The sequence below is a fragment of the Urocampus carinirostris genome, chromosome 7 (assembly GCF_059441175.1).
Source record: "Urocampus carinirostris isolate Australia breed hairy pipefish chromosome 7, RoL_Ucar_1.0, whole genome shotgun sequence".
In the NCBI taxonomy this organism is placed as follows: Eukaryota; Metazoa; Chordata; class Actinopteri; order Syngnathiformes; family Syngnathidae; genus Urocampus; species Urocampus carinirostris.
Window position 1 is genome coordinate 9,051,475 of NC_142355.1, and position 22,304 is coordinate 9,073,778.

General features: G+C 40.0%; 1 protein-coding gene across 1 annotated transcript in view; it reads right to left on the reverse strand.

Annotated features, from left to right (window-relative positions):
• The window catches only part of necab2 (N-terminal EF-hand calcium binding protein 2), a 164,912-nt gene that overhangs the window by 113,238 nt on the left and 29,370 nt on the right, over positions 1 to 22,304 (reverse strand). The window contains exon 3 of the mRNA XM_088339666.1: positions 6,465 to 6,573. Coding sequence (XP_088195792.1) covers positions 6,465 to 6,573 — 109 coding nt within the window. The remainder of the gene's footprint in view (positions 1 to 6,464; positions 6,574 to 22,304) is intronic.

Here is a 22,304-nt window from a genome sequence, read left to right on the forward strand (position 1 = left end):
TCAACTCAATTCCAAGTGTTTATTGTCATATGCACAGTAAAGTTGCGAGCGAAAAAGAAAATAGAAACTAAGGAATGGTTGGCATTTCTTGAATCCCAAGACTTTAACCTTCCGAATGATATTTGAAACGATGCATTTGAGTGACATCGTACGGACACCGCATCCGCACGTGTCTACGACACGTATTTGCTTCTTTGCAAGCTTTGGGAATGTTAAGTGGGTAATAAGTTTGACTGAATAATCTGACTGTTTTGTCGACGTTCCCATTGTAGCACCTTATAATCCGGTGCGCCTTATCTATGGAAGATACAGGACCAAAAACTATTTTTTGGGGGTGCGCCCTATAACCCGGTGCGCCCTATAGTGCGGAAAATACGGTACCTTTTTATATCTCATCGTATCATTGGTGGTCTAGTGCTTGGATTTCAGTGTTCACAACGCAGCGACCCGGGTTTGATTCCCATTGCATGCAATATTTTGTGATTTTGGTCAGCAACATTTTCGACTGATCAATCATTGTACTAATAAATCCACGGGGAGAAATTGGGCTTACTTTTTCATTATGGCTTGCGAAAACATCAAATATTGAACTTTCATTTTAAATTAGTCTTTCTATTAAAGGTGGTAGATTTAGAACCAAAGATAGATGAAGATGGAGGGTGAGGAGAGGGTGGCTGTACCATCCTCTCATCCTTCTTTATCAAACCCAGTATCATCAACTTCCTGCTGGCTTAGGAAATAGATAGATAGATAGATAGATAGATAGATAGATAGATACTTTATTCATCCCCTAAGGGAAATTCACATTTCCAGCAGCATCCCTGAGCTGAGAACAATACAATAATAAAGCCAAAAGAATACAATATACAAATACCCAGTGTGACGTGCAAATGCCCACTTTAGCATGTTATATAGAGTAACTAAATAGTGCTACACAGAACACATAATGCAGTAAGATTCGGTAATATCCAATGTAGGTGGTGTGGTTTAATGTGGGCCTTTACTCTGCCGGGTGGAGTTAAAGAGCCTCATGGCATGAGGAAGAAAAGATCTCTTCAGTCTGTCCGTAGTACAAGACAGTGACAGCAGTCTGTCACTGAAACTGCTCTTCTGTCCGGAGATAATGCTGTGAAGCGGATGCGATGGATTGTCCATGATTGACCTCAGCTTTTTCAGTGCCTGTCTCTCAGCTACTGTTGTTAGGCTGTCCAGCTCTTTGCCCACAACAGAGCTCGCTTTCCTAGCCAGTTTATTGAGACGAGAGGCATCCTTCTTCTTGACGCTGCCTCCCCAACACGCTGCCGTATAGAAGAGGGCGCTTGCCACTACTGTCTCATAGAATATTTTCAGGAGCTTTTTGCAGATGTTGAAGGAGGCCAGCCTTCTGAGGAAGTAAAGTCGGCTTTGCCCTTTCCTACATAGAGCTTCTGTGTTGGCAGTCCAGTCCAGTTTGTTGTCCAGCTGCACACCCAGGTATTTGTAGGTCTGGACAAATTCTACACATTCTCCCTTGATGGTTACAGGAACCGGGTGAGTTCTGGTTCTCCTGAAGTCCACCACCATCTCTCTGGTCTTGGTGGTGTTTAGGTGCAGGTGGTTTGCGTCGCTCCATCGGACAAAGTCCTGAATCAATTTCCTGTACTCCTCCTCCTGCCCGTTTCTGATACATCCCACGATCGCAGTGTCATCTGCAAACTTTTGCACATGGCAGGACTCAGAGTTGTACTTAAAGTCCGATGTATATAGAATGAATAGGAACGGAGAGAGAACGGTCCCCTGCGGAGATCCTGTGCTGCTAACCACGGTGTCCGATGTACAGCCCCCCTGTTTCACATACTGCGGTCTGCCTGTCAGGTAGTCAGTAATCCATTCTACCAGGTGTGAGCTAACTCCCATCTCTGTCAATTTCCTACTCAGTAGCAGAGGCTGTATGGTATTGAAGGCACTAGAGAAGTCCAAAACTGTAATCCTCACAGCCCCCTTCGCCCTATCCAGGTGAGAGAGGGATCGGTGTAACATGTATAATATAGCATCCTCCACTCCCACCTGCTCAGGAACGTACTTTATGGTCAGGTTTTACTGGTGCAAATCAATAAAGTGGTACCTCTTCATACAAGTTTTATTTGTTCCAGGATCATACTCAAGGCTGGAATGGCTCATGAAACGAGCAAATTGTTCCCGTTGTTTATATTACAATTAGGAACTGTTTGGTTTCCTTCTGTAGCATCAAAGTGAACCTTGAAAAGCTATAAACAGGGTTGGGTAGGGTTACTTTAACTGGATTACTTTCAATTACTTTTGGATTACTCCAATACTAAATATGCTAATAAAAGACAAAATAAACTAAATATGAATAAAATGACTAAATTTTGTGCAGGCTTGGGGAGTAACGGAATACATGGAACGGCAAAAATGATGTTGGCAAGCTGTTTGGATTTATTTTCATTTTGTTTCTGTCGCATTTTATGTTAGTTTTGCCGCAGATCAAAGAGATCAAAGCCAGGAGAGAAAGCTTACCACGTGTTGTGAATCATCATTTTATTCACATTTAGCATATTTGGTATTGGAGTAATCCAAAAGTAATTGAAAGTAATCAAGTTAAGGTAACCCTACCCAACCCTGGCTATAAAATACATGCTCCTTATAAATAAAATCACATCAACTAAACTTGAAAAATACAGAAATAAAATAAATGAGAGAATATTAAAAAAAAAGGCAAGATTATTCTGAGCACCACAACAATCTTGTGTGCGTAGGTCCGAGAAAAGGAGGGTGCTTCCAAGAACGAATGAATGAATGAATCAATGAAAACTTTATTTCTAACATTAAAAAACGAGAACAGGACAAAAACAATGACTCAACGACAAAAATAATGTTAACATAACATGTTCGAAAAGGGGTAGTAAGAAGCAACGCTTATTTTCCCTACTCCCTCATCTTCCTTATTATTTACATTTCACCTCTTTTGTGTCTAAATATAACAAACCTCACGGATATACATATTACATAGGTCAGATATCAATAATTATAATAATAACATATGTATAGTCACATATGTATACTAATCATTGTGGTACCCATCTATTAACGTTGCAATGCTACTGGTCACTGGGGCTGGTCATTGACCTGAAAAGCGCTATGTAAAATGCAGACCATTTACCATTTACCATTGAGACACCAATGATAATAACAACAATAGCAATAATAACAGTTATAATATAATAATAGTATCAATTACAACAAAGTTAACTGTAGTTGTAAACCATTCTGCCAGTAAGGTTTTTTTGTATTTCAATTTGAACAAGTGAATATTTCGACAGGGCAGCACGGCGGGGCAGTGGTTAGGGCGTGCGCGGCAAAGTTTTAAGGTCTTGGGAACCTCCTGTGTGGGTTCAAATCCAGCTATACCGGACTTCCTGTGCGGAGTTTGTATGTTCTCCCCGTGCTTGCGTGGGTTTTTTTCCGGGCACTCCGGTTTCCTCCCACATTCCAAAGACATGCATTTCAGGTGGATTGGCCGGTCCAAATTGTCCCTAGGTGTGAATGAGCGAGCGAGTTGTCTCTCCCTGTGTGCCCTGCGATTGGCTGGCAACCAGTTCAGGGTGTCCCCTGCCCACTGCCCGATGAATGCTGGGATGGGCTCTAGCACCCCCGCGACCCTACTGAGGATAAGCGGTGCAGTAATGAGATGAATATTTAGACATGTTTTTATCTCGTATTGTGAATTGTTCCAAGGTTTGACATACAGACTTTTCCTGGTGGTTGTCACCAATGGGATTTTGAATTTACTACAGCCCCTTAAGTTATAACTTCCCTCTTTCCGAGTGAATAATTTTTGGATGTTTTCTGGCACTATGTTTTTGTTGACCTTAAATAGGAGTTGTGAAGTGAAAACATTTACTAAATCATCCAATTTTAAAAATTTGGACTGCATGAATAAAATATTAGTCTGATCACGATATTCTACCCTGTGTATGGTTCAAATTGCACATTTTTGGAGGAGTCACAGAGATTGTATACCTGTCAACTTTTTTTTGTTTTTAAAGGAACAATCTTGTCTTGCCTATTAGGGCTCTAATCCACGTTGTTTCGGTCACTGGTAGCAGACGACAACGTCATCTTAGATTGCTGATATTGTCACGGTATTCTACAGAGTCTGTCCTGCTGTAAGTAAATAATTGCCATGTGTGTTTGTAAGGTTTATTATTCCTTAATAAGGAGGATTTGCAGTTATTAAGGAGGGGCAGCAATAGGTGGTTATGAGACTGTAGATACATAAGCGCTTACTGTACACTTAAAGTTTCTGGATCTTTAAATTAACGTACACAATTTATTTACAGCGCAATACTTTATTTTTTTACTTGGAGTAGTTTGCATGTGCAAACTGGATGAGCTGATGTTTGTGGTAAGCAGTCAAGACTGTTGAGTCTCTCGTGGTAGCCTCTGAGAACTGAATTTTCCTTTGTGTGGCGAGCATGATTGTATCCCCCCCAAAAAACGTGGGTATCAAAATTCTCGAATTTGGAGGTGCTCGTGTATGGGGATACCACTGTACATTGATAGTTTTTACATGGAAATGCTGAGTCTGAAATTAAATAGAGTATTTGCCTTGCAAGCACCCGACACAAAGAGCAGATGCCTAATACAGATATTCTTAAAGGAGACAGAACGCGTGAGTCAAGGGCTGGAATGTAACCTTTCATTTTGCACACAGATCATATTTTTATATTAGCTGAGATAAAAGAGAAAGTGAACATAAAAGAGGCACATCCAAGAGTGGCCATAAACTAGATAAATTCACATAGAACCTTCTGGACTGAACTCTCCAGAATGTTTGTCTAGGGGACATTTGTTTGCCGTTATATCGACATCAATCTGCATAACAATTTGTCACGCTGACATTCAAATATGGTGTGTATTGTGATAAGTTCTGTTGCATAATACATGGTGTATAATTATAAATGCAAATGAGTGTGATACGTTTCAAGTCTTCCTGGCTTAATTTATGTGTTCTCTACATTTGAAAGATGTAGATGTTGTGGAAATGATCAAAGCCATTGTTGATTCCTGAAAACTCAGTCAATCACAATCACTTCTACTGATTGTAGCATAAATGGGCATTATTAGAATATATTAGGTCAACGCATTGCTTTCATCAATGAGAGCCAATCAGGGAGGTATTCAAAGAGTAACTGCAATTGCTAAACTGTGACTGGCTCATTTAGAACAGTTGGCGGAAAAAGTAAAAAAAAAAAACCTTTACAGTGTGAAAATGCAGAATATTGGCAAAACAAAATACAACTATTGCATACATTCTGCAATAAAGGTAAAAATGAACAACCAAGTCGTGTAGAGATTTTCCAAGAGGCTAACATTCGCTCACTGATACATAGAATATTACTTGTAAATATTATGTGTTTAAAACATGTTATGTTGGGATGTTTGATTGATTCAAGTTTGATTAGTTTTTAGTTTTGGTCTTTAAAATATCAGACTGATGAAAATTAATGCAGTTCTTGTTATACAAACAGCTTTATTAATACAAGGAATTTACCTCTCCATTTGACACCTGCCGTCCTGTTTACCCGTTGTAACTTCTTTAGTTTCATAAAAGTAAACATGCAATGTGCATAAAAAACAAAGAAAAAGAAGGTTGCAAAAAAGCTCCACAACGGAGACAGACCTGATCCGTTTCGCAAAAAGTGTCAAGGTACGATACTCAACTGGACTGACTAGCTATACTGTCTCAGTCAGATGCGGGGATTATAATTCATGTATTTGTTACTTCCCGTCTGGATTACTGTAATGCACTACTCTCCGGTCTCCCGATGTCCAAAATCAAGAGCCTTCAGCTGGTACAAAATGCTCAAGCGAGGCTTTTAACTAAGACAAGAAAGTTTGATGACATGACCCCGATTTTAGCTAACCTGCATTGACTCCCTGTTAGCTTAAGATGCGATTTTAAGGTTCTGTTGGTAGTATACAAAATCTTGCATGGACTTTCTCCCTCATATCTTTCAGATTTAATTTCCCCCTATGTACCGGTCCGGAGCCTTCGCCCTGAAAATGCTGGTCTACTAGTGATCCCAAAAGCCAAGAAAAGATCCGTAGGTTCGAGAGCCTTTTCCATTCGGTCCCCGGAGTTGAAGAATGCTCTGTCCTCTGAGATTCGATCTGCAACCTCAGTGGAAATGTTTAAATCTAAACTTAAAACAAACTTCTATTCTATAGCATATGAAAAACCTATATTTTATGTTGACAATATTAATGTATTATTTGCCCTCATGTAGGTTTTAGATCAGGGGATGATATCATAATCGTCTGTGGTTTGCAATAATATGTGGTCTGTGCAGCCCGGTGAGACTTTGTGATTCAACGCGATACAAATAAACTTGACTTGATTAGTTGTCAAAATGTTAATTATCTAAAACTGTTCATTGAGATATGTGTACTTTTGCACTTACCTGGTGTTATCAGAATCAATGGTATGAAATAACTTCTCGAGCTCCTCCTCATTCAGCGTGCCATCGGAGAAGAAAGCCTGGAACTCATCTAGAGAGAGTTTACCATCATCTGAAGGAGACACAAAAACAGGAATGTTATAAAAAATTGCACCCGTCATCATTTTGTTCTTGTTTTCTCTTTAAAGGCAGCAGTACAGGGAGTATTCCACAATTTAATTGAGATGCACTATTACCTTTAATGCGATTTTTACCGGAGACATTAGACTTACAAGAATGACTGTATATATCTCTTATCATTGTGAGATAAAATTAAATTTTAGGTTATCAGGGGAACAGAGAGGCAGGGCTGCTTTTTGTCTGAGTTTTTTTTTTCATTTATGTGAATTGGGTCTTTTTTCTTTGGTCTACAGATTTGAAAAACACAAATGTCAAGAAAAAACGACTTCTTGGAAGGCGTGGTGGGTGAAGACAAAAATGTCCTCAGTGATGTGGGTAAAAATAATACATTATTTGAAAGAGAAGGTATTTTAATGATGGTTCACATTAAATATTGACAGGACGTCGGAAAGTACATCTGGGTCACTCGCACATTTCCTCCCTGGGCTTTTCTAAGAAATAGACACCTTATTGAATAAAGGCAGAGACGAAAGGGTCAAACAATGATACTACCGTATTTTCACGACTATAAGGCGCACCTAAAAGCCTTTATTTTTTTCAAAAGTTGACCATGCGCCTTATAATATAGTGCGCCTTATATATGGATCAATATTAAGTCGCAAGGTCTTGCAACTAAGGCAAGCAGCCGCCGACTAGATTTTCCCCGAAGGCGAAGTAGTCCGCGGTGTATGCTGGGATTTATATACCAGCGTTTCATTTCCTAACCAATGTGTCAATCATCATTTGAATCAGTCACTATTGGCTTAAGTTATTCGGAGGTAAAGGGGGCGGATCCTTTTCATCATTTACAGGCTCGCATAGGCTAAAGCGGGGCAAAACAAAGCCTGCAATTGGCCGAAAAAGATGAATGTGAATGATACGTCGGGTTGCACTACGGCATAGAGAAAACATTTTTTACTATTCTGTATTCGTAAATATTTTACTTTCCTGGATTTACTACACTCACGGTTGTAAGAAGACCATGGTTACGTATCATTATTGAACGTGATGGCTGCAAGAGAACTTAGGTGAGCTATGCGGTTTTATATTTTCCCGGTATCTTGTTTTTGAACGATCTTGATGTTTCTGTGATGAGTCTATTTTTAAACTAAATTCAATTCAAAGTGTTTATTGTCATATGCACAGTAAAGAACCCCGTTTTCCTGCACAATAAAATTCTTACTTTGCTGTCCACACAGTTACCAGCGAAAAATAAAATAGAAACTAAGAAATGTTTGGCATTCCAGGAATCCCAAGACTTTAACCTTCCGAATGATATTTGGAACGATGCATTTGAGCGATTGGTGACATTGTACAGACACTGTGTCCGTACATGTGTGAGACACGTATTTGCATCTTTGGAAGCTTTCGGAATGTTAAGGGGGTAATAAGTTTGACTGAACTATCCGACTGTTTTGTCGACTTTCCCATTGTAGCGCCTTATAATCGGGTGCGCCTTATGTATGGGAAATATAGGACCAAAAACTATTTTTGGGGGGTGCGCCCTATAACCCGGTGCTCTTTATAGTGCGGAAAATATGGTAAACTTATTAAAAGGACTCAATTGTATGTTAATCTAAAATAAAATGTTTACAACAAATACTGTGTGTGACAATCATTTATGTAAGCATATTTTGACTAATAATTGTGTTCCCTTATTCGTACCAAATGCTTCTCTTTGAGAGGTCCAGGGACACAGTCTTCAATTATTTGTAAATTATTTTTCAGGCAGTAAATTGCCACTTAAATTGATGTATAGAAACATTCACTGTACAAGAAAACAAAAAAAACCTCCTCTATCCATATCTATCAACCCAAAACACCTGATATACAGACACACACAGAATGGTTAAAAGTATATACACGTAAAAAGTATATATACAATGAAAAAGTAATATACACATAAAATATGATTTATGGTAAGGCACAGACTAAACATGTGAGGAAAGTGACCTGACGGAGGCTCATCCACACTCATAGATATGCAGGGTTGGGTAGGGTTACTTTTACTGGATTACTTTCAATTACTTTTCGATTACTCCAATACCAAATATGCTAATAAAAGACAAAAGAAACTAAATATGAAAAAAATGATGACTCACAACACGTGGTAAGCTTTCTCTCCTGGCTTTGATCTCTTTGATCTCCGGCAAAAATAACATAAAATGAGACGGAAACAAAATGAAAATAAATCCAAACAGCTTGCCAAATCATTTTTGCCGTTCCGTGTATTCCGTTACTCCCCAAGCCTGCACAAAATTTTGTAATTTTATTCATATTTAGTTTCTTTTATCTTTTATTAGCATATTTGGTATTGGAGTAATCCAAAAGTAATAGAAAGTAATCAAGTTAAAGTATTCTACCCAACCCTGTAGATATGGCAGCAGATGGCCTAAAAAAAATTCAGCCATTGAACCACCAGTGGCTGACTCTGCCTATACTCTTGAGATGATAACAACCCAATTTTAGTTTTTTCTTCGATACGTGGAATGAAAATAAAACATATTTGCTGTTTTAGGGAATATTCTCTAAGGAGGGCCCGGCATTCTTACAATGCACAGTCTAAATCCGGCATCAAGCAATTACATTACTCATACTTGCAAACATATTACATTTTTGTTTTGTTTTCACTTGCAGACTAACTTGCAGTCCCTTCCTCTCCCCGTCCTCTGTCACGCCCTCATTGGCTCATAGTGTGCCACTTGCACTTGTGTCAGTTCATCCAAATCATAATTGACAAAAAGTCTTTGAATATTTGTGAACGCTTGTCATTCATTTTTCTATGATCAGCAACTGACAGACGCAGCTCGACTTTTTTTTGGGGCGTTATTGTCGCGGTTTCACAAGTCAATATGTTTTACTGTTGAACAATTTTGCCTCTAATTTTCCATGGGTCTGAGCGTTTTCACAAAGTCAGCGACGACCCTTCAAAAAGAAAAAAAAATGTTTTTTTTAATTAATTCTTTTTAGTTATTATTTTTTAGACCCGGTTAATGGGGAGCAAAACCACCCGCTAAAAGTGAAAATCTGCGAAGTAGCGACGCCCCTTAAAAAAAAAAAAAAAAAAAAAAAAAAAAAAATATATATATATATATATATATATATATATCATCTCATTATCTGCACCGCTTATCCTTATTAGGGTGACGCCGCGTCCGCCGAACTCGCTCCGTCGCGCGGCCCGGGAGTGACCTCCGCCGACAGTTTAGTAGGGTGAACCAATATTTGAATTGCCTTAGGTAAAGCTGTAATTTTGAAATATGACGAAAAGGTGTATGAATTGATAGTTTTAAAAAAAATATCCATCCATTTTATGCACGGCTTATCCTCAGTAGGGTTACAGGGGTGCTGGAGCCCATCCCGGCCACCCCCGGGCAGTCAATAAAAATGGTCTGCATTTATATAGCGCTTTACAAGTCACTGAAGACCTACCAAAGCGCTTTACCCATTCACACACCGATAGGAGCGTCAGCGGTGCAAGGCAACTAACTACCTGCTTATCTGGGTTATTGGGTATTCAGTGTCTTGCCCAAGGACATTTTGACCAGTAACACGTAGAAACCAGTAATCAAACCTATGACCTCGTGATCCCAAGATGGGCGCTGTGCCTCCTGAGCTGCTGCCGCCCCAAATAAAACATTTGACCCGTACGGTGGGCAGGGGACATCCTCAAAAGGTGGCCAGCAAGTCGCAGGACGCTCGGAGATATTTACAGTGGAACTTCAGTTTTCGAACGCCTCTCAGTTCAAACAAATCGGAGTCCGACCAAAAATTCGCTGTTCGGTCAAAAAATCGGAGTTCGAACGCCGGGGTGGATGTTTCACATCACATTTTTTTACTCCTTTTAATTTTCTCAGGTGCAATTGCACCTCCAATAGAATAGGGGACGTCCGAGATTAAACAAATGTGTAGCAAATGGGCCGAGTTACAGAATTTCACCACACCGATGAAGCTGCAGCCACCAGAGTCATCATGACTTTAATGACACTGTCATGAACCACTTCCGAAAAGTGCTAAAAAGAAGGCAGAAGCAAGTGTCATTGGATAGATATTTTAAGAGAAAAGTACATCCTGTAGCCAGTCATCCGTAGCAAAGAAATTTGAACGTGTGAGCACCCCTCAGACAGAAGAGCTCCCCGAGGTTTTTATGGAAGGGGACTCTCCTTCCAAACAATCATTTTCCTTCCTCCTCCATCCCTCTCACCGTCCATCTGCGCCTTCTGCTGACCACCACAAAGGTAAAAAATCCTATTCATAATTCTTTTCTTTATCCTTTTTTTCATTTTTACACGTTCATGTTAGCGTAATCTTTCGTACGGAAGATTACGCTAACGCGAACGTACGATTAGCCTGGGTTACATTTATGTTATTTGTGTCTTAAAGGTAAACAAAGGTAAACATTCAGGGTGTTGGAACGGATTAAAACAATTTACATTATTTGTAATGGGAAAAATGATTTCTGTGTTCAAACAAATCGCTTTTCAAACAGGGTTCTGGAACGGATTATGGTCGAGAATTGAGGTTCCACTGTACATACTGTTATGGCTAGCAAATGTTGAGTGGGTGGAGGTCTATCTTCCAGACTTCAGTTAAAACCAACCTTAAAACTCAACCTCCAACTTTATAGCATATACTATAAGGCATTTAATGCGTATAAAACATTCTCATTAATGCCTTTTTCATGACAATTATGAAGTAGATGTTTTACCCACATTACAATAATGATGGAACTAGCACAACCGAGGTTTACCTATGCTTAAACCATTTATAATACACAAACATGGAAAACACCTTTGGGACATTTCACAGTAGAAAGGTTAGCTCATAATTTAGCAAGCACGGATAGAGCAAAGTTAACTACTACTTGAGTAACAGTGAAAAATATCAAAATAAAAAAGATTTCTCAAAGTGCATTTGCAAGACATTTGGGAGTTTTGTGAACGTCTGCATGTGAGACAAAAGGCAAAAATCCAACAGTGAAATGCCCTGACGCTCCATACTTCAGGTGGCAATGCATTAAACAGCGTGGTTTTCTGACTATGCTGACTTGTGTGTTTGAGCAATTGAAGTTGTACATCAAGTCAAGTTTTTTTGGTTTGAACAAATTTATTGACACTAAAAACAGAAAACAATCATGACAATCTCAACAGCAATTAAGCACATTCACAATATTATATTCCAATATTACGTTTTTAACAGCAAACACAAAGTGAGGTTTGAACAAACCTTCTCGAAAATCAAACATATTCACAATTTCATTATATAACATCTTTGTTAGTGTCAATAGATCCGTCCAGGCCAAAGTCGATTGTCCTCGGTCTGAACAAATCCACCGACACCAACAGCAGCAAAACACAGCCATCAAGCATATTCACATTTTTTTTATATTTGACAATATGACGTGACAATATGACAAGTCCCTTATGTAGTGTAAACTTCCTCAATCGATTTACTCAAGGCCAGGAGTCCACAAGTTAGTAAAGTTCATATTCAGTGTTGATTTAAGTGAGTCCTGGTCATGATCACTCCTACTCCGGGTCTACGGAATCGATTCAGTTGGAGGACCTAATCATTTAAATCTGCAGAGCCAGCATGTGGAAATATGAACTCTACAGAGCTTGCTGTGTCAAAAACACTTACGAAATTTGGAATAACACTTTGTCTCCCAGACATTATTTGTCTGAACTGTTGGCCCCAGGTAGACAATTTAGGACCACAAAGTCTGGAACTAATAGATTGAAAAAACGCTTCTCACTCAATGCTATAAAATAAAACACTGGTTCCCATGCTTGGAGATGAATATTTGATTATAACAAGGGATGATTGAGTTCTTTATTTTTAAATTTAATATGTCTTATTTTCATGCTATTATCACTTATCAACTTTCCATCTTGTAAATGTTCTTACACCGTCAGGATTCCTCTCTTGATTTACCGTAAATTCCGGACTATAGAGCGCACCTGATTATAAGCCGCACCCACCACACTTTGAGAGAATAACCGCTTTTGTACTTACACAAGCCGCACCTGTATATAAGCCGCGTGCCCCCACATTAAAACTTGTGACACAATCACAAATTGAACCCAAACACTACTTTGAGTCCCGCGATTTTAACTGAGCATAAAGTACTCAGTTCAACAACCACAGCCAGCAAAATGAGTGGAAAATGAAGATATGATGCAGACCTGCAGAGTCCAGGTCCCGTTTAAAGTAATACAAGGAAAAAAAGTGTGTATTTCCAAAGGTAAGGGTGGGAAAAATATATATCCACTTTTGTCTGCCGTGTCCACAAACAATCACCTTTACCGGTCCCCACTTCCCGTCATCCCCCGCGTCTGTTACGCTCCTTCTTTTTAATTGGTCAGTGCACTCGACTGCGCTGGCGGCTATTAGAAAAATTACATGAATTGGCCGCATCACTGAATAAGCCGCAGGGTTGAACGTTTGGGAAAAAAGTAGCGGCTTATAGTCCGGAATTTACGGTAGTTGTGCATTTCACATGTTACAATTACAATTCCATTTGATCACCCGCCTTCAGAAACAATAGGGAAAATATTTAACAAAGCTTGTGCTCGATTGCATTGTTCACGACCAGCAGGCCACGGACTGGTACCCGTCCGTGGGCCACACAGAAAGAGATAAAAGTTGCTTTGTTCTTGAAAATTAATGCTTTTACCATATATAATGCACACTTTGTTTAACACACACCATATCTCAAAGTTCGGGTGCACGTTATACTTGAAGTTTTGTGGTAGTATATTTCCATAGTAGAGCAATGATTGATCAATCAAAAAATATCGCTGACCACATTTACACAAGATTAGATGCAACAGGAAAGGAACCCGGATCGCAAAGGTGAGAGCGCAGAATCTTAAGCACTTGACCACAAGTGATGTAAATGACATAGGAAATGTCATCGGTTTCTATCTCATCATCTTCCTATTACAGTACCAGAGATAAATATTAGACTCCGACATAAGTCATCTACATTCCTGGTGGTCTATGGTAAATGGTACGCATTTATATAGCGCTTTTCAAGTCACTGGAGACCTCCCAAAGAGCTTCACAATGTGCTTCACACACTCAACCACCAATGGCAGCATCAGCTATGCAAGGCAACTACCGTAAATTCCGGACTGTAAGCCTCTACTTTTTTTCCCTAACTTTCAACCCTGCGGCTTATTCAGTGATGCGGCCAATTTATGTAATTTTTCTAACGGCCGCCAGCGGCGCTCGAGTGTTGCTACCATTAACTGCCCGGTTACAGCCACCGTTTGGGATGAAAGCTATTTTATTATTATTAAAGCTTTGAAAACTCTCTCGGTGTACCGTCTTTCTTTGTAAATATGTGTAACCCATGTATAATATGTATTTGCAACTGTATATTTTTGTAATGTATTTATTTGTATTTATTTTAGACACTTATTCTGATATGTTTTACACGGGTGAACGAAAAATGAGGGGCGGAACAAACGCGGGGTGCCGAGTTTAAGTGGGGACCGCTAAAGGTGAGGGACAGACAAGGAAAGAAGAGGGGGTAAAAAGTGGATTAAAGAAAAAGGAGTTGCGTGAGTAAATGTGTTCATCTGATATATTTTTCCCACCCTTACCTTTGGAAATATACACTTTTTTCATTGGATTACTTTCAACGGGACCCAGACTCTGCAGGTCTGCATCAAACCTTAAGTACCGGTTTCATTTTCCGTTCATTTTGCCGGCTGTGATTTTTGAACTGTGGACTTTAATGGAGGACATTTAGTTTCAATCGCGGGACTTGAAGTCGGGTTTGGGTTAATTTTGTGTTTGTGTAAGATGTTTAAATGTGGGCGCATGCGGCATATATACAGGTGCGGCATGTGTATGTACAAAATCGGTTTTCCTCTCAAAATGTCGTGGGTGCGGCTTATAATCAGGTGCACTCTATAGTGCGGAATTTATGGTACCTGCTTATCAGGGGCATACGGGATTCAGTGCCTTGCCTCACACGGAGGAGACCAGGAATCGAACATGCGATATCTTGATCCCAAGACAAGCTCTTTACATCCTGAGGGACTGCTACGACAGTGAATCTAGGCTTACTCTTACTATTGTTAATCTTATTATTACTAGTTTAATCACTGGGCCAGATTGCTTGAATATTGTCAGACATCTTACCAGACTGTGGTAGAGAAAAGGTTGGGGACCACTGCTCTATTGAATATACAAGTAACGGAACAGTCAAATTATTGTCTGGTTTGCGCCAAATTCCAAATTGATTACAAATGAGGTTTGTATTAGGGCCGGGCAATAAATCAAATTAAGTGGTCACGTCTTCCCTTTCCTCATTACAAATGACTTCATAGGCAAAAGCTTTCATCCTGTGTTCATATTATGGAGGACCTCAACTGTCGTAAATGTGAAAGCAGAGGCGCAAAGAGCAAGGCTCTGCATTAAATGTGTAAGTCATTCTTTTTTATTGATCAGGGTTATGGCACCTACAATAACTCAGCAAAAGAGAATTTAATCGCAACGTCTTATTTAATTGACATGTTCAGGAAATTGATCACATCGAGGAAAGAGCATTGCGTTCTGTTGGAATTTTTATTCATACGTTATTCTATCTTAGTATTTTTAACCCCATGATTAAGTCAGTGTGTGTGTTTGCAGTCTAAACAGGACATGAGGAAGGAACTGTTGATTGCTATTGTTTTAAGTCTCTCACGTCCTGATAAAGAGGAATAATCAGCATGAGTCAACGACCCTTGTACCCACAGACTAAAATCACATGTTGCTGTACAAACAAAAGAACTACTCTCAACTGATTTTGTGTAAACACCCTTCCCTCAGCAGTTGTGACCTTATGTAACTAGGGCGTTCCTTTTCTGAATAAAAGGCAAGGTGAGGGAAGGCTGCTTTGGAGTGAGTTGGAGGAACTGTAACCAAAAGCAGTTTTCCGTTCGCTTCCCTTGCAAGTAAAACATTCACAATTCTCTGTGTCCTTTTTGTATACAGGTTTTTGTTACAAGTGTTGGGTTTACCCTGACACGTTCCCCCTTCCATACCTCCCCTTGGATCAGATGTTTACGCTGTGACAATTTTATACTGACTGTTTGAATTCCTAACCCAAACAAGAATTCCTGAAATGCACGTCTGCTTTTTCTTGTTTGGTAGAAGCCAAGTAAGGGTCTTTCTCTACATGGGGAACTGCAGCAAGGGGAGAGTGTTTTCCTGGATTTGCTGCTCATATGATGTTGTCTCACCGCGTGATGCAGAGCAAGCTATCAAATATTCATTTCACTGCCCTCAAAGTGTGCATGTCCTTGAGCGTGCTTGCCTGGATGGAGCAGGTTGAGCTGAGGAGGCCGTTGCAGCACCGAAGAACACCACAGGGACTGCAGCATCACAGAGGGTGCGTCTCCAAAGTACTGAAGCAAAAGAGGATTCCCCTGCCTTTACTATCGCCTGGGCTCGGATTAAGTATTTTAACAAACCTCATGGAAGCTGGGCTTTTGCGTATTTGACGCTCAGTTTAGGCTTTATCATTAAGTGTGAGTTGTGGAGCTACACTGGAGCAACCAGATGCTTGATGTGTAAGTATCAAGGGAAGCACTGTCATTTGGAGGGACTGACTAAGTAATATAAAAGGGTTCGGTGTGAACTCCCAGTCGAGTTGACTGGTACGTATGCTGGGTTATTTTACGGAATATTTGTGCAAGTCCCTGCAAAAACAGAATGATGAGGTCAACTTGAATACCGTAAATTCCGGACTATAAGCCGCTACTTTTTTTCAACGTTCAACCCTGCGGCTTATTCAGTGATGCGGCCCATTTATGTAACTTTTCTAACGGCCGCCAGCGGCGCTCGAGTACAAAAGGTAAGATTTAGACCGGTGGAATATATGCGCCGATGAAGACTGCAACTTCTTGGCTTGTGCATAAATTAAATTAGCGTAAACGTACCCTCATCATGCAAAACGCAAAAAGAAAGGCACATGACGCAGCACATGAGGAAGATGAGGACGGTTTACGGTGATTTTTACAACTACAGTATGATTTTTTAACAGACCCGTTTACTGTGTTGCGAGCGTGTTGCTAGCGTGTTGCTACCATTAACTGCCCTGTCACGGGCACCGTTTGGGATGAAAGTTATATTATGATTATTAAAGCTTTGAAAACTCTCTCGGTGTACCGTCTTTCTTTTTAAAAATGTGTAACCATGTATAATATGTATTTGCAACTGTATATTTTTGTAATGTATTTATTTTAGACACTTATTCTGATATGTTTTGCATGGGCGAATAAAAAAGAAGGGGCGTAACAAACGCGGGATGACGGGAAGTGGGGTAAAGGTGAGACCTGTTTGTTGACGCGGCGGACAATAGTGGATACATATTTTTCCCACCCTTACCTTTGGAAATCTACACTTTTTTCCTTGGATTACTTTCAATGGGACCCGGACTCTGCAGGTCTGCATCAAACCTTAAGTACCGGTATCATTTTCCATTCATTTTGCCGGCTGTGATTTTTGGACTGTGTACTTTAATGAAGGACATTCAGTTTCATTCGCGGCTTAAAGTCGGGTTTGGGTTAATTTTGTGTTTGTGTTACATTTTTTTAATGTAGGCGCATGCGGCTTATATACAGGTGCGGCTTGTGTAAGTACAAAATCAGTTTTCCTCTTAAAATGTGGTGGGTGCGGCCTATAATCAGGTGCGCTCTATAGTCCGGAATTCACGGTAATACTTGTGATATTTGAAGTAAAAAAACAGCAACTTTTAAGAGAAGAGTGATTGATGCCTGGATTTGTATGGGGTAAGACAGCTGTCAAAAAGGCATAGCCATGAAACGATTCGTATCCATGACTGTCAGACGGTGTCTGGAATCATGAGGGAAACTCCGGCTTTTTATACAACCGGATCAGCTCAATAATAGGAGCCAGCCACCAAATGGTTCTTCCGAGTTTTTTTGTTGCCTTAATAGAAATATTACCAATAATAATGGAGGGATGGGGGAAAGAAGGGCACGAGTAATCTTTTCAGCTGTGACATTTTGCCATGTGACCATCATGTGTACATTCAAGATGGTGATTACAAAGGCCAGCGCATGTTGACTATTGCGCATAAAAAGATTGCGTCACATGAACTTGCCTGGTTTTGTCATTCGTTGGTTGCCACGGTAATGGACCAAATTGTATTCACTTGTCATTGTTCCTCGTGGATTAAAGGAAACAGCAGTGACCCGGCAGTGACGCAAATGACTGAAAGAGAAGTCAAGCTTTTCTGATATTTTTCAGCGCTGTTCAATTCAGATGTGTACATTGAGGACTTGATTTGTGGGTGCAAAAGGTAAAATATTGTGAGTATGTTGAAAATGTTAAATACATTATGTACAGTCAAGGCTACCACTTTACGATGTTATATGCAGTGTTCCCTCTAAGCTGCGCGCGTGCGCAATTGCGCACTGCTCGCACATTCTCAGCGCACAAGAAAATCTAGCCAGCGCACAAAAATGAGGCTCAAAATTACTTATTAAGAAGCGACTTAAGTCAAAATTACAGTATACGAAGGTAAAAATACACGGGTTCCCCTGACGTTGTGTCCTAAATGCGGTATTCTGAAGTCGAACGAAGTTGAGTAAAGTTAGTAGAGTATGTCGAGAACCGGCTTCTTCGGCTCGCTCACTAAAAGGAACCGGCTCTTTCGGGTCCTAAACGGCTCTTCAGGTTTTTTTTGCTTCTTTAATCCCAACATGACCAAATATTAAGTAAAATTATGCAAAAAATGACTTAAAGGAAGGGGGGAATAGAACAAAAAAGAAAAAAATACCAAAATGAAAAAGTAGTGAAAAGCTGAGAAAAAAGAAACAAAAGGAAAAGAAAAAAGAAAGAAAAATTTAGAAAAAAGCCAGAAAAAAAAGAAAAGAAAGAAATGTAGGAAAAAAGTAAATGGAGAACAAAAAGAAAAAAGTAACGGCTCGGAAAAAAATAAACACAATGAGATTTTTTTTTAAAGGAATTAAAAAAAAAAGAATAAAAAGTTTGTGTTGCATTCAAATAATTTCCAATTATATCAAGTGAATCTTGTTGCCAACGTTGTACTTCCACTCAAAAATGTGATTAAGTACAGTTCTGTATCGTACAACCGACTAAATAAGCCCCCAAAAATGTTCATATTATGCGACAAAATATAGCAGGAAATAAAAAGAAATGGATAACTTGTGAAAGAATTGTAAGAACAATCGACGTTTGTAGGCCGTACAACCTTTGCAATAGTACATGAGTCAATTCATTCAAAAGGAAAAAATAATTTTGCATTGCCGGAAACTCAGCAAAATGTAACTTGAGTCAAGTTTTGGACATGTTGGATAATGAATTATCTTGCCACACTTGGGATTATGGTTGCTCACTGTTCTTTCAAGCGTTGCTCACCGACTTTATGTGAACGCTCAGACCCGTGGAAAATTAGAGGGAACATTGGTTATATGAGTAATTCCAGCAAAAATGTGAACTCATTTCACTCAAAGAAATGTTTCCAGACATCATTCTACTGTTTAGAATGCAAATGTGTATGCTGGCTGTACTCAGTTATCTGCACATAGATGCACAACATATTACAGGAGAGAAGTTTAAAAAAGTAATGAAAAAATAACAACTCGCACCGTATTTGAAGCCTCGGTGCTTAAAAAGGACAAAGTGGAGGCTTATAGTCCAGAATTTGCGGTACACCATCAAACAAGCAGACGACAGAGGAAACTATTTGAGTTCAGGTTTCAGAAAGTGCTTTGGCTTTTATCTAGGCAGGCAGTGTGATCTACTTCAGAACCAAGGCCAAGGCGATGTCATGGCCCCAACTTGAACAATGTGAACGTTCTGGATTTTCATTCATTCTACGTGTGACCTTTTTTACAAATGGCGTGTTAAGTTCAAATAATGAATTTGATCTTTTCCCGCATAGTATCATTTATGCAGGGGCTTTATCTCTCCTAAACAGAACGGATGCTTGCTTCAGGCACGACACTTTTCTCCAGTTAACCACTCCTCCGTTTCAATGGGGCTCAGCCATTTATTTAAACTTACCGTAAATTCCGGACCATAAGCCGCTACTCTTTTCCCAAAACGGCCGCCATCGGCGCTCGAGTACAAAAGGTAAGATTTAGACCGGTGGAATATATGCGCCGAGGAAGACTGCAACTTCTTGGCTTGTGCATAAATTAAATTAGCGTAAACGTACCCTCATCATGCAAAATGCAAAAAGAAAGGCACATGACGCAGCACATGAGGAAGATGAGGACAGTTTACCGTGATTTTTACAAGTACGGTATGTTTTTTTAACAGACCCGTTTACTGTGTTGCGAGCGTGTTGCTAGCGTGTTGCTAACATTAACTGCCCTGTCACAGGCACCGTTTGGGATGAATGTTATATTTTTATTATAAAAGCTAAAGGTGAGGGACAGACAAAGAAAGAGGAGGGGGTAAAAAGTTGGTTAAAGAAAAAGGAGTTGTGTGAGTAAATGTGTTCATCTGATATATTTTTCCCACCCTTACCTTTGGAAATATACACTTTTTTTCCTTGGATTACTTTCAACGGGACCCGGACTCTGCAGGTCTGCATCAAACCTTAAGTATCATTTTCCGTTCATTTTGCCGGCTGTGATTTTTGGAATGTGTACTTTAATGAAGGAATTTTAGTTTCAATCGCGGGACTTAAAGTCGGGTTTGGGGTAATTTTGTGTTTGTGTTACATTTTTTAATGTGGGCGTATGCGCCTTACTAGCTCAGTAGCCTAGATGGTAGGGCGCCCGCTTTGAGACTGGGAGGTCGCTGGTTCGCGCCTCGGCCGAGTCATACCTAAGACTTATAACATTGGTAAAAATGGCGGCGCCCTCTGTTGGCTGCGGCTGCATCGGCTCGCTACAACGGGTCAGGTGTATCGACATTTCGTTCTGTGTACATTGTTACAAAGAATGACAATACAAATGAAATTATTATTAATTATTATTATATCTGGTGCGGCTTGCATAAGTACAAAATCGGTTTTCCTCTTAAAATGTGGTGGGTGCGGCTAATAATCAGGTGCGCTCTATAGTCCGGAATTTACGGTAATAGCTATCACTATTTCTAACCTGGCCCTGGCACCACTGAGAGCTTCTAGATTTGTATTCAGCAGTGATCCAATTTATAGTTAAAAGCCAGTAAGCCCAGTTAAACCAACCTAAATAAATTACCAGTAAAAAAGCAGAGCAGCAGTTTTCACATATTACAGAAATGCAACTCTCAAATTGCACCTGTTTTAAGTGTAAACTTTAGTAGACACTCAAAATATGGAGAGAAGACATCAAAGGCTTTTCAAACTTGCAAGGTGGAATAAGAAGAGAAGCCTTTAGATAAGGTAATCATATTCCCCGTTTCTGACGCCCTTCCGCTTCCTTGTTTTATTAAATCTTTAATGTTACAAATAATGATCAGCCCTAATGCGTGTGCAAGCATGTGAGGCACCAACGAAGACTCTGGACAGCTTTCTTCTCTTTTGACGGTTCTTGGCCTGTCCTCCGGTCAAACCAAATTTGGCATCAGTTCAAAAGTTTGGAGTGCGGTAAATCTTTGTTTCAAAAAATGTAATCGGGTAATAATGACAATTTTGTGTCAAAAAAGTTGCGTCCCAGGGACGCACGTTGATTTGAGACTATGCGTCCCCAGCAAGAATGATGCATCTAGGACGCAGGGACGCAGGCAAAGGAGAACACTGCTGATACCACTTAGCTGTGAAATAAAGTAGATTCTCATATTTTGAAGGACTATAATTATTTAACCAGTAGATGTCGCTGTACTGTGTAGTGCAACCGAAAACCATTCCTATAAAGCCCAACAAAGAATAATAACTACAGACACTCAAAACTGCACCAGTGTTCATCGAAAATTAAACAATATGGATTCATCTTTTCTTTTCCCCTAGCTTTTCACAAGATATTTTGGTTTTAGATAGATAGATAGATAGATAGATACTTTATTCATCCCCGTAGGGAAATTCACACTTCCAGCAGTCTACCCTGTTGTTTATTAACAGATGAACATGATGCCCTAGGGGTGCTTGTAGCGAAGTGGATGACGTCACGCCAGTCCAAAAATTCGACATCCCTGCGGCAGATGGAAAACTTTTCTTTGTGAAAATCCAGGGATACACCACCTCGTGTTAGCAAGTCCGCCTCCTCTCCGATTCCCCCCGGCTTTCGTGTCTCTGTTTAGCGGCGTTGAAGCCGGATTGCTCCGGGTAGCTCCGGGTGGCTACACGTTAGCGTCCGGAATGCTAAACGTGAGCCACGTTTCCGCAAAACACAGCAACTGCGCTCCCTGTGCGCGTCGATGTTTTCCACCAGCACTCGATGATCTTATTTGGTCGTGAGTTCGCATTTACCATGATTACGGATGGTACCGAAGACTTATAACGCCGCTAGCCGATTCGCTAGCTCCGGCTTTTCCTCCACGATAGGCCCCTTCATCACGCCGGCATGAGAATTCTTCAGGGCAAGGAGTTGAAATTCCTTGAATACACACATTTCTTGTGCGTTAAAACCCATGTCCATAGGATAGAAGTAATCCATAGTGTAGTTGTCAAAACGGGAAGAAAAAACACCGAAGATAGGAGCAGACAATAAAACAATAGGGCAGCTGCTGGAAAAGGCAGCCGCTTTGAGACGATTTAGTGGGTAT